General features: G+C 54.4%; 1 protein-coding gene across 2 annotated transcripts in view; it reads left to right on the top strand.

Annotated features, from left to right (window-relative positions):
- Window positions 1–13,130, top strand: part of SLC15A4 (solute carrier family 15 member 4) — an 85,125-nt gene that overhangs the window by 15,416 nt on the left and 56,579 nt on the right. Inside the window, exons 6-8 of one of the 2 annotated variants that reach the window (XM_086681431.1) lie at window positions 5,166–5,321; window positions 6,401–6,559; window positions 11,130–12,144. In XM_086681431.1, coding sequence (XP_086537557.1) covers window positions 5,166–5,321; window positions 6,401–6,559; window positions 11,130–11,278 — 464 coding nt within the window. In that variant the 3' untranslated portion in view covers window positions 11,279–12,144. Of the gene's footprint in view, window positions 1–5,165; window positions 5,322–6,400; window positions 6,560–11,129; window positions 12,145–13,130 lie in introns of those variants that run through there. The other variant, XM_086681432.1, reaches the window with a different exon arrangement.

Raw genomic sequence — 13,130 nt, forward strand, 5'->3', positions numbered from 1 at the left:
TAATCATGGCACCCTTTGAAGGCTTCTGATAACCCGACAGAATTCTCTTCCGGGAAGGTGGTGAGTGGCTCTGCCCTTGTCCCGGGCTGGTGGTGCCCTCCATCCGCCTGCCGGCCCCTCTGTCCCTCGTGACTGTGTCGTGGGACTCCGTCCCGCGGGTGTGGGCAGGGGTCCTTCAGGGCCCGAGAGCATCCTGAAATTGGGGCAGAACCAGCTGAGAGCCTTTCTTGGGCTACAGCCTGCATTAGTTAAGAACCCCTGGTCCACAGTGGGTCTTTAGAAATTGGCGTCACCTAGTCAATCCGTGGTCATTACAGACACACGGAGGAAGCAGGGGCGACCTCAGTGCATCCAGAACCTCACCATCCAGTGACCACCACGTCCTGTCTTCCTAGAACTTTTTCTGTTACAGGTAAATTGTTGTTTTTTGTTTTTTTTGTTTTCTTAATAAATAGAAACGAAACGAACCAGCCACATTTATAATCTACTCTCCTTGTTTACTCTACATGTACCGTTTTTCTGTGGCGGCCACACACTTAAATTATGGTTTTTAACAACTACATGATATTCCGTTGTTGAATGTCCTGTCGTTTTTTAAGCCAGCCTCTCTTGCTGCACACGCCTGTCCGTCCACGTGCCCGCTCATGGCTCGCTGCCCGCCCCATTCCATCAGCACCCCTGTCCGTACTGAGCACCTTTTCTGTAAGTCTCTTATCTGAAGGGCTTAAACACGCTATGTCTTCACTTCAGTGCGTATGGTGGCAGTGGTGGTGATTTTCCCCCAAATAACCCGCCCTGATATTTGTGTACCGTGTATGCTCTGTGGCGTTTTCTACTGGGCTCTTCCTGTTCATCCTGATGTGGAAATCCAGACTTTCATCTTAGGCATATTCTTTCCAATTGAATCATTTTCCGTTGACTTTATTTATGGTGTCTTCCAGGTTTCTTTTTTTTATTATTATTTTTTTTGGGAGAGACAGAGACAGAGAGCAAGCAGGGCCTCGAGGAGCAGAGAGAGAGGGAGACCCAGAATCCGAAGCAGGCTCCAGGCTCCCAGCTGTGAGCGCGGAGCCCGACGCGGGGCCCGAACTCACGAACCGCAAGATCACGACCGGCGAAAAGTCGGACACTCGACCGACTGAGCCCCCCAGGCACCCCGGAGTCTTGCAGTTTTAAACACGTCTTCACTTTAGGTCGTGTTAGGCTTGTTCCTCGCTGCACGAGGTATTTCCGCTTGCTCACACGGAGGTTTTTTAAATCCTGAGTTTCAGTGAATTCTTCTCAAATGGTCTCTTGTTGCCTTCAGATCACATGGTTTCTTCTCCTGCCTTCGCGGTGACCCTCCCTTCCTGTGTCTGTTGGGCGGTGTTGGCTGGGCTTCCTGCCAGGCTGGTAGGGGGCATCTGCTGGGCGGCTCAGCGGGAAGCTTAGAACTTGAGTGTGAGATACACACTCACGATGATGCCAAATTTGTAAGCTGTGTTTCACGTTTACTGAGTATCGTTGGCAGAAATGAATGTTGACTTTTCCTACCATGTTTTGGTTTCCAAGAGGGTTACGTGTGTGCCCCCCGCCCCCACGCCCTGGGATGTTCACGTTTTTTATTTCTGTTAACTTCCTGATGTTCGTTCCTGCATTTCTGAAACACCTGTGTGTTGAGAGGGTGGGAGGGTGCTGGCCTTGACTGCTTGGAGTCTGCTGTCCTGTTGACGCCCGCTCGCCCCCACCACGGTTGACCTTGCCTGGCCTCCCGGAAGCACCCCTAGGCCCTGTGCGCAGGACAATATTTCCACAGGGGACGGTGATTGTCTCCTCCCTGGGAGTCCAGGTCTTTGCCTGGAGAATCCTGTGAGCCCCTCACTCTGAGGAGACGTGGGGTGACTTTTTCACCTCTTCTCAGTTTTGTGCAGATTGTGTTTTCTCCGCAATCCCTTAAGCTTTTTTTTCCTCTAATGTCCCGAGTAAGCCGTTCGTTTTACTGAGTTCTAGGCTGGAGATAAATATAGTCTTCTAAATAAGCCTGCTGGGCCTCCTTCCTCATTTACAGTTTCGTGTATTCTGTGCTCTTTCTTCTTCAAATTAGGTTGGCCAGAACTGTATGTGTTTTTATATTGTTCCGTAGACACATCTCTTGAATTTATCAATTTCGCTTTCTCTGTGTTTTCTAATAACAGAGAACAATTAAGGGACGCATTTCTATTACCTCGGGTTTGTTCTGTTTCTCTCTCTTGTGCGTTAGATCCTTCACTTACTTTCACTCACTCTTTCCTGTTTAACAGTGAAAACCGTGGAATGGTATGAATTTGCCTGTTGCTGCTGCTTTGTCAGGTTTCCTGTGCTTGGATTTGTTGTAATGTCTGTTGTTTTCTAAGGGTGTGGAAATGGGATTGTATTTCCTGTATGACCCAAGAGTAATTGCAGAGAATTGTTCCCATGGTACTGATATTTAACCATAGGTTAAGGATGCCTACTTTTATTGTGGATTTGGGAGAGATCATGGCTTTATGACTCCCACACTGGGGACTTCGGGCCCTCCTCTCTGGCCTGGTAGCATTTCTAAGACGTCTGTAGGGTGCTGAATACAATGGTTCCTCTGCTGTGCCATCAGCTGTGTTCATCAGATGCTTTAGAGCAGGGGCCCTAAACTCAGTGCCTTCAAGGGGCCTGGGGCCACACGGATGAGCGCACGGTCCAGGAACGCGGTAGTCTGTGCATCCTGCCCAGACCCTCCCTGAGACTCTGTGTGGGCCTCCCGCACTGCCGCCCGAGCACTGACCTTTGTGTCCCCTCCGTTCAGTGAGTCCTGAGCTGTGTGTCATGTCGATGGTACCCAGGCCTTGCCTGCGGGTCTCCAGATTGCAGCCCTTGCCCCACACGAAGCCTTACTTTTTGTCTACTTGTTGTGTCAAGGGCTGGGAGGGGTGTGTGTCTGGTCGTCCCTGTGTTTCGAGCTGATGATGCTGTTCTCGCTCTTCTCCAGGGGTTGACTGCGTCACCAAGGGAGGATGGTCCTTTGGTAGCGAGGCAGAGCACGCGGGGCCCCTGAGACCTGGGCACGGGGGGCGGGGGGGGGGCACCAGACTTAGCGCTGCTCGTGGTTAAAGAGCTTGGAGGGGATTCTGTCCAGTTCTGTGAATCACAGATGCCATTGTGTCTGTGAAGCCATGAGCACAGGGCTGCCCATTGGCTCAAGGAACATGCCTTAAATGGCGCCCATTTGTTACTCCAGGTGTGTGTTTCTCAAATCTTTCTTCTGCCGTGTTGTTGGGCGTCCCCTCTCCCCTCACTCCTGCCTGCCGGCTGTGTCGTGGCTGGTCCTTCCCCTCACCCTGGGCAGTGGCCCTCATCCGGCCCCCGCCACAGGTGCTCGTCTGGACCTGTGCAGAGTCAGGTCCTTCACTGAAGAGTTTGCCACGCTGGCTGTTCCAGCACATTCCTTCCCGTTATGTCTGTGCTTCCTCGTTATTTCCCACTCTTAACACTGATGACGGCCTGTGCCCAGGCCTCTGTCGTTGGTGGAGCCCCCCAGCCTCCGCTGGCAGCGTCCTCTTGTCTGCTGTGGGCTTGGCCCCACGGCCCCCACAGGAGCACCCTCATCTGTTTTCTCATGTCCCCTCCCGGGCCTGTCACCTGGGTCCCCCTGGCCACTGCCCCTTGTCCCGGCCTCCTCTCCCGCAGTCTGTGTCTTGTCCGTGTTGTCTTGCTGAGACCACAGGGGTCTTGTCCCACGGCGCGTCACATCTCTCCTCTGATATCCCTGCTGGTGTCCCTGCCCCCAGACACTCACGCACACACGTCCCCTTAACTGTGCGGCCTTCCCTGTGAAGAAGAGAGTTTTTTCCCGCTTCAGTTTTCACCCCCAGGACTGGTTGGAAGGGTCCTTCCCTACAGACCCAGCTGCACGCTGGTGGCCGGTGCCGTGACCTGGCAGTCTGAGGGGGGCCTCGGCCGACCCACAGGAAGCGGGTCACACTCTGTCCCGTGGTTGGAAGATGCTCCAGCCGGGCTAACACTGCTGTCCACAGCCCTGCTGTAGGACAGCTGTCACTTGTGGATAAGGCACCGCACGCCTCAGACGCCCTGTCCCCAGCAGGCGGGAGCACTAGCCAGACGGCTCCGCACCTGCATGTCCCGTGAGAGGACGTGGTGTGGGGGCTGGGGTCCCCTGGACACGCGGCCAGGGAAGGGACGCAGGTGTCTCTGATGGCAGTGAGCCAGAGGCGTCCCCTTCCCTTGCTCCTTCCATACGTTCTCTCTCTGGACGTTTCACTGGACACATAGCTTGGGGACAGCTTCCAGAATGTGTCTTCCACCCCCTCACTGGTAGCCTGGACCCTCTCCACTCTCTGGGTTTAAACACGTACGCGTTGGCATGCTTTTCAAAGCCTAAGGTCCATGATTTTATTCACAGAGTTCTTTAGAAACAAAAGTGGTGGCCTCTTCCACCTAAGAACTTGGTGCTACGGCTGGTCTTTGTAAGCCTCACTCCGTGTGTGTGTGTGTGTGTGTGTGTGTGTGCGCGCGCGCGCATGTGTGCGTGCATGCATGTTACAGGGAGTGGCTGTCTGTACTCCTGCTTGTTTTCCAGTGTCTCTTTGTTGCACTTAACGAAAGACCAGTAGCTGAGTGGGGTCACAGGGCCGCTGAAGGCGGTCTGCTCGCTGGGGTCACAAGGAACCTGGCGTCACTGTCAGTAGTAGGTTGCAAGAGTAACGATGATAAGTCAGCACAGCAGCCCGAGTCGGGTACCAGGACGAGGAAACGTCTCCAGCCTCACTGCCTTCTGAGAAGCGGACGTATTCTTACTCTGTCACAGCGCTATTTAGCGTGGCCTGGCTCCTCCTGTTAGAAACAGAAGGGGTACAGGTGAGCCATCTGGACGTTTGAGGATTAAACCCCACGTGTTGAGTCTCCTGTGTGAGGCACTGTGAAAAGCCCACATGAGTCGTGTATGGTTCGATCAGTGTTTGAGTAACTAGGAAGCTGGGAGCCGGGAGGTTCTCTAGATTGGGGACCTCCGGGGAAAGCTGTGTCCCTGGGCCTTGTTCCTTCATGTGATTTTCAAAATAATCAATAATCGTAACAGACCTGTAGTTTTTTAGTTTAATTGCAAATGTTAACGAACAGAGGTTCTATTAACCTACTTATTTCCTACTTAATTCCAGGAATTTTGGAAAGCAAAAGGCTGGACCTTGTTAAAGAGAAAACCATTAACCAGACCATCGGAAGAGTCGTGTATTACGCTGCCGACCTGCCCATATGGTGGCAGGTCCCACAGTACGTGCTGATTGGCGTCAGTGAGATCTTTGCAAGTATAGCAGGTGAGGCTTCTCTGAGGTCGGGGTTGGGGTCTGGTTTGAAGGCAGGAGGGTGTGTCCCTGTGTTGGGGGGGTGATGCAGGGACAGCAGATTGCCTCTGTATCTCCTGGCAACAGCTATGGTTCAGACTGTGAGTTGGTAAGTACGGTAATCCTGTAGAAGTGAGGTTCTCCTTCCTTCCTGGGTATAAAACCAGGCTTCCCAAAGACATTCCCATGCATTTGTCCCCTGCTGTGGGGAAGGAGGAAGTCCCGGGTCGGGCACTTCCTGAGCACAGCTCTGCGGTTACCCTGCGGCCCCCAGGCCCCCGGCCGTGGGCCGCTGCCAGAGCTCTGGGTGTCTGGGTGTGCTGGGTCGGCTTCGTGAAGGAGGCAAACCTGATTGCTAAACGTGTCTGCACGAGCCTCTCTTGTCCTGGGAGTGAGGTTCTGCGGGGTGTGGACGAGTGTGTTGTGTGCAGGCCTGTGTCCGGCTTCTGGGAGGGAGGGGGAGGGCGAGAAAATTATCGACAGAGCTGGGTGTGTTGTGGGGGGATGTGGGCGGTGGTTCCCCCTCCTCACCTCTCAGCGACTCCCGCAGAATTGGCTCACGATCTGTGAAAGATATAAATCAAACCGTTGTCTACACTGCACATCTCCACTTCTAGTTATTATAAAAACCGGAACTTATAGATGTCTCTGTTGAAATTATTTTAAGATATATTGCCGTTAAGAAAGAAGTCTTAACACAGAATCCCATTTTAGTGTACATACGTTGTTTTCAGACCCCTCTCGGTTGAAAATATAGAAGTTTGATTCTTTAACCTCTTTCTTTCCATACGGATCCATCCCGAAATCCAAGCACTGAGAAGTCAGAGGCTACCTTCAGTTTGAAAGCAAGGACTTGACATTTTGCCCCGTGACTGGAAGGACTGTCATGGTGAAGAGAAGGGGCCCCTGACCTCTTGACCTTGTGTTAACTACGGTCCTCAGAGTAGGGCAGGGAGCTGAGTCCCCACGTGGGGCCTGTGCTCACCCTGCCGTTTGAGGCAGGGCACCGTCAGCCCGCGCCTCTCACAGAAGCAACCCCCTTGTTTTTACAGGTCTAGAGTTTGCCTACTCGGCGGCCCCCAAGTCCATGCAGAGCGCCATCATGGGCTTCTTCTTCTTCTTCTCTGGCGTCGGCTCGTTCGTGGGCTCTGGACTGTTGGAGCTGGTGTCCATCAAAGCCATCGGCTGGATGAGCAACCACACAGACTTCGGTGAGGGCCCCGCCGGTGGTTTGAAAACGGCCACTGGCAGAACCCGGTGCTTACGCGACGGCAGGCCAGGCGTCTGAGCGCCAAGGTCACGTTAGGGGAGGTGGGCTGCCCGGGGGCGGCCGTGTGCAGTTCCTGGATTGGCGTGAGCCCCCCCCCCCCCCCCGCCAAACACCTGATCTCCTTCATCCTGACCAGTTTCCCGAGGCCGCCGTGAGCCTCTATCTGCCCCAGGGGCCAGTCTCTGGGGCTGCTGCCTTCCGGAGACGTCTTAGACCCCCTTGTGGACCACAGTCTTCGTGAGGCAGATAAACACTCTAGCACATAATTCCCTTTATTGAATCTTGGTTTGTATTTTCCTTTCTTTTCTTGACAGTAGCTTTACATTTTCTGATATTAAACAAACAGGTAGGTAAATAGTTGTTTTTCTTTTCTTGTGGCCTGTCATAATGGGATTTTACAGCTCACACCAGTAGGTGGCATCTTGGGTGCTAAACAGAGTCACTCAGAAAAGACCAGAGTTTTGCTGTTTCCAGATTTATGGTGGCTTTTAAATGGACACAGGAGATGAAGGAAGTTTCTTTCTTTTTATGTTACCGTTTTGCCTCTGAAAACAACTTTATTACTTCATTACATTCTTATGTAATCTTGCAGCATTAACTCAGGTCAGCACTCTTAGCCACCTTCAGGTCTTAAATCCCCTTAAAACTCTGAGGAAAGCGTGGGGACTTTTCCAGAAATTACAGAATTCCAAAAGCCCTGCGCTGAGTTAAATTCCCATCCTAAGGGGTGAGTGAAGGCCTGTGGAGTCCCAATGTGACGTCCAGAAACCTAGGCCGTCAGTGTGGGCCCTGGGGTGTGGGCTGCAGTGCATTCCAGCTGCTGGAGCGTCTCCATGGCAGGCACAGACCTGGTCGTCCTGAAGAGAGCGGGCAGGTCTAGGACTTGGTTTCTGCACGCGGGGCCCCTGGAGGGACAGCAGGTGCACACGGCATCCGAGAACTCTCATGGGTCCTGGTGACCGTGATCTGTTCTTGTGCACGCAGGACAGCCCTCCTTCAGAGAGAGCCCTGCTGCAGAGACCAGGTCTCTGTGATTCCTCAATGTGGATTCTATGTCTTTCTCTTAGTTTTCAGCATATCCTGAAGGATTGATTGGTTTTGGTCAATCTCATTGCTTCCCAGAGATTTGATCCCTTCTGGGCTAATTTAGTATTTAGTCACTAATTGAGTATCTCAGACTTTACTACGGTTCACCCCTTATTTCTGACAGGGTCGCCTCCAGCCCTGCCCTGCGAGGCTCGTCTCCAGTCCTCGCACATGGCACACGCACAGGCTTGGACCGGGTCTTGTCTGTTGGTGTTGTTTTCAGAGCGTGTAGCCTGAGACGGCCCCACGCCACTCCCCGCTCCTTACTGCCACGCCAGTGAGGAGAGCTTTGGTGAGCTGTGCTTGCGGCCCCCGCAGCCTGGGTGGCGAGGCGAGGCGAGGCGAGGCGAGGCCGCAGATGTCGGAACTGTGCAGTGGTCCAGGCAGCTCCCTCTCTGCTCCCTCCCACCTGGGGATTTGGGCAGAGAATGGGACACGGTAGCCGCCCTCCAAAATCAAACCAGGTTTTAATAGCCCAGGTGTAATCCCGGGCTCCGTCCGTGCTGTTCCTGGCTCTCTGCTGTTCCACTCCTTCCCTTCAGCCTCTGTGTTCAGGCTGCTGCTGAAGCAGCATTAGAGCTGGCTTAGTGTGTGTCATGATCGGCCCACGAAGTGGCTTCCCCTGCAGTCACAGGACTGCGGTGTGAAGGGAGAGCCCCACCCCCTTCCCCCTCCTTCCTTCCCTACCTGTTCTGCGGGCGTGCTTGGTTTTCATCCTCATCGGGCCCAGAGTGATTCATACGGCGAGGTGCACCAGTCTGAAGTGCACAGTTTGAGATGTTTTCCACCCAGATCAGAATGCAGGACATTTCGGGAGGCTTCCCTGCGGCCAGCCCACTCCCCACCCCGCTAGGTGTGGAGCGCCGTGATGTCTGGCACCGTGGACCCCCGTTGTTCTGTGCTCTGCTGTGGCCACTCCCTTCCACGCTCTCGTGTGTGGGTCCTCCCGTGGCTGGTTCTTTATTATTTGAGGAGTAGCCGGGGGAAGAGTCTGTCCAGTTCACTTACCTGTTCTCTCCTGCTGGGTGCTAGCGAGGTTTCCAGTTGGAGGCTGTCGTGAGTCAAATGCTGGTTCTCACACATGTGTCTGGGGCATGTGTAAGGTCAGTTCTCCGTGGCCCAAGCGTCTGTCCTCCCAAGTACAACCTCCCAGAGTTTGTCTGTATGTGCATCGTCCTGCAGTTGGTAAAGAGGCCCAAGAAAGCACAGGGCGATTGCTTCTACGGGGTGACGCCATCTCTGAATGCCCTCTGTCACCCCCACAGGCCGACCTGCCAGGGAACGCAGCGTATAGTCCCTGGGCGTGCCTGCTCTAAGCTTCGAAGTTGTAAATGGCTCTTCACTTTGGGGAGATTCGCGTTTCAAAATCAGCCTGCAGAGTGACGTCACCGGTGTCCTGACAACGACCTCGTCTCTTAGCGCTGAATGCTGACACCACAGTGGTGGCCACAGACCCTGGGCTCCACCAAGGGCGTGCGGCTCTCTCCCAGTGCCCGAATGGAGCCTGGCCCGCCGTGAGGGCTCAAGCGCTGTTCTTGCCTGTCTGCTGAGAGGTGGCCTGCCGAAGCTCAGGTGTCCCCACATCCCTTCCCAAACCAGCCCACGTGTGAGATCATGGTCTCCCGCAGCCTGTGTGCACGAGAGTTCTCTAGAAGTGTGTGAGCACACGTACAAACGTACATTCGATGTATTATTAGCTGCGTTTATCAATACAGGCTTCCGGAAACGTTGGTGCAGATGAGTATATGTTCAGACAGAGGGATGTACCAGGATAAGCCAGCTTCACAAAGCCCTTCAGAGGAACAAAGCCCCCGTTTCGTAAGAAGTCAGAGCTGCTGTGGGACCAAGTACAGTGTTTGCTCATCTGTCGAGAGTTGTGTCAGGGAGCGTTTTCAGTAGGTGACAGATGGCGGAAGGGGTAGGACGCCTTTGGGCCGTGGTGACAGGGTCAGTCCATGTAGGGAGCTCAGGGCAACGTGTTGTGCGTGGATGTTTGTGTAGAAACATCGCTGTATGTTGTCCACGCGTCCTTCCTGCTTCTCCGTGCTGAGCGGTTGGGTCAGCGGTGCTTTAAACACTCGCTTCTCCCGTGGAGAGACCGCCAGTCCGTGGGGTGGATGGTCCTGGACCCACCTGGAGACTGAGGACAGGACGGTGGCAGACGGGCGGCTGGGCACTGTGTCAGGGCCATTACCTGCTCGTTTCCTCCAAATGATGACGCTGCCCGCGAGGTCTTGTGGGCCCCCTTCTGCAGATGAGGAAACAGCCCAGATTGTCAGGCCATTTGGATTTGACCTTTGTTGGTTGAGCTCCACGGTCTGCGGCTGGAACCTCTTCCGCCTCCTCGGGATTTATTGGGAACTAAAGGGAATATTGCATGGGAAATGCTGCGCTTAGTGCTTGGGGCCGAGTTGAGCATTTGGTATGTTAGGTACGGGGTCAAGTTCGCCCCTGTATCACCTTGAGGATGCTGAGACCTGCACATTTGCGGGAAAACATTTAAAGACACGCTTCTGTCTTCCTATCGTACGTAGAGTGTATGTCACCGTGCACTCTGGCTTGTAAAGGGCACACGCGCTCTGGAGTGAGTTCAGTGTCCCTGAGCTACCGAACCATGCGGTAAATCCTGAGCCCTAACTGGCCGCGGCATCCAGGCTGCGTTCTGGTGTTGCGTGCGGTGTTGAGAAACGTCCAGATTCGAGACCCAAGTTGCAGGGAACACCACCCGCAGGACTCCGCATGGAGATGGTCTCTCTTTAGTCGCCTTCCTGCTGTTCCGCAGGACGGCGGCTCCGCGCTAGGCCAGCCGTTGGCGGGGGGACACGACCACGGACCTTGAGGGGCAAGCGCTGCAGGAAAAGACTGGAAGGCAACACCGTGTGGTCACGTATCTGCTTCCGGGGGCAGGGACGCAGCGGGGTGCGGCCTCGTGTCTGCTTCGGGTCGGGGGAGGGGTGTGGGCAGGGACACAGGGGGTCCTTTGTTCACTTCCCCGCTCTTTCCGGGCGGGAGCAACTTGAAGTAAAAAAAGACTTTCTCTGCTGCGTCCAGTCGGCACTCCCGTCGCTCGCCTTGTCGCACGCTTCTCTTCGGCCCACCGCCCGGATTCCCCTGGGGGTGTGGACAGAAACAGGTCGTGTCGCTGCAGCCCCCTGGTCCTCCTCCTTTGTCTTCCGGGGGGAGACGTTTGAGGGGCAGGGGTCACGCCAGGGACCCCCCACCCCGCCCGTGGTGGAGACACGCAGCCAGCTTCAGAGCGCTGTGTATCTTGAGTTTCAGAGACACGGGGCTCTTTGACTTTCAGCCGCTTATTTCTTAACAGCTGCAGGTGGAAATCACCCTGACCTTGCTCGGGACCGAAGGTGATAGATGAAGCCTTCGGAAGTACCCAAGCGCAGCTCACACACCTCTCTCGTCTTCCCCAGGGAACATTAACGGCTGCCATCTGAACTATTACTTCTTCCTCCTGGCTGCTATCCAGGGAGCCACCCTCCTGCTGTTCCTCGTCGTGTCTGTGAGGTACGACCGTCAGCGGTCCCGGGCCATCGGTGCACCCGCCGGCAGGAGGACCTGATGGCCCCGAGGCCGCGTCCACAGGACGGAGGGGGGCCGTGCACCGCACCGGCCGGGCCTGGGGACTCGTGGTCGCCGTGCAGGGGCGGCCCCTTCTTCCCTTCCCTTCTCCCAGATGAGCTGGGTAAGTGCCTTTCCGTGGTTTCCCTCTGGGGGCAGAAGCCGAGCCCCGCGGACGGGGACCCGCGGCGGAGCCGACCAGGGCCCAAGACCGCGTGTCTGGTCCGCATCCTGGCACTGGTAGCAGACGCTGTGGCCTCCTGCCCATAGACCGCATCCTCTCGCTTTGTTTCCTTGTGCTTGAGAAGCATCCGCTCAACCTTGAACGGGAGGGCTTTTCGGGAGACAAGAACGTGGGCAGGTGCTGCAAGGACTTGGTGCGAAGGTCACGTCCGCGGTTTCGCTCGTAAGCTGCCGAGCTCGCCAGTGCTGGGTTCTTCCGTGGCGAATGTGTTTTATCCGCGGCTTCAGAAACTTACTTTTAAACCGTTGATGATTGTTTTCTCACGAAAGAACGTGTGTCGAGAAACATCGAAGGCCATGTGACCCGTCTCAGGCGAGCAGGCGCCCTGAGGGGGTGTGAGCCTTGCGTCGTCTGTCCTGACATGTCATCCCATTCTGGGCGCCGTCGAGGGCGAAGACTGGTCACCAGGACGGTCGGGGAGCCTCACTCCGAGCGGAACTCGAGATTCAAGGCCGCCGGCAGTGTTAAATGTCCCGAGCGTGCTTGAACCGTTGGGCGGTCTGTGTCGTTGTTTAACGTGGCTGTGAGGGTTCTAATTTTGTTAAATAAACTGCTCTTTCTTTGTTGCTGTATCTCTGGCATAACCTTATTATAAAAAGCCCCTCAAACGTGGGACCCAGTAACTACTTCTTTGCGTGGTTTGTGCACGGCCTTCGCTTACTCGCATCGGAGGCCACGGGGATTCGTACACTGTCGTCTCCTGAGTCACGAGGTGACAAAAGTCACAGTAAAATACCCGTTCCCGTCACAGCTCTTTGATTCTTCCGAGATAGCGTCTCCTAATCCTGCTCTGCATATTCGGAGAAATATGCAGATTGCAGATTCAGGGAAAACAAAACACGAACACAAAACCCCCTCACTGTTTTAATGGGTTTTGTGGGTTTTTCTTTTTGTTTTGCTTTGTTTTTTTTATTTTATTTTTTTTTTTTTAGTTTTTTTTTTTTTTTTTCAACGTTTATTTATTTTTGGGACAGGGAGAGACAGAGCATGAACGGGGGAGGGTCAGAGAGAGAGGGAGACAGAGAATCGGAAACAGGCTCCAGGCTCTGAGCCATCAGCCCAGAGCCTGACGCGGGGCTCGAACTCACGGACCGTGAGATCGTGACCTGGCTGAAGTCGGACGCTTAACCGACTGCGCCACCCAGGCGCCCCTGCTTTGTTGTTTTTAATACAAAGTATAGAAAAACTACAGAAAGATAGAAAATTTTCTGACTCATGAGAGTTCAGGCAGGTTGAAGACAGGTGACTGTTTCTCAGTGGACTAATGTTGTCAGTTTGGGTTGAAAACCACTGTTCTCGAAATCGTTTCCACTAGGGGCGCCTAGGGGTTAAGCGTCTGACTTCAGCTCAGGTCATGATCTCACGAACCTCATGATCCCACAGTTCAGGAGATCGAGCGCTGCGTCGGGCTCCACGCTAACAGCACCCAGCCTGCTTGGGATCCCCTCTCTGCCCCTCCCCAGCTTGCACCTCTTGTTCTCTCTCAAAATAAACAAACATGAATAAAGAAACCGTTTCCACCAGAGATGTAATGTATATCTTCAGGATACACGGAGAACCACTAACCCCGCTGTCAACAGCACGTGTTCTCCATAAGGACTTGGCGAGG

The sequence above is a fragment of the Puma concolor genome, chromosome D3 (assembly GCF_028749965.1).
Source record: "Puma concolor isolate L17-30 chromosome D3, mPumCon1.1.hap2, whole genome shotgun sequence".
NCBI classification, from domain to species: domain Eukaryota; kingdom Metazoa; phylum Chordata; class Mammalia; order Carnivora; family Felidae; genus Puma; species Puma concolor.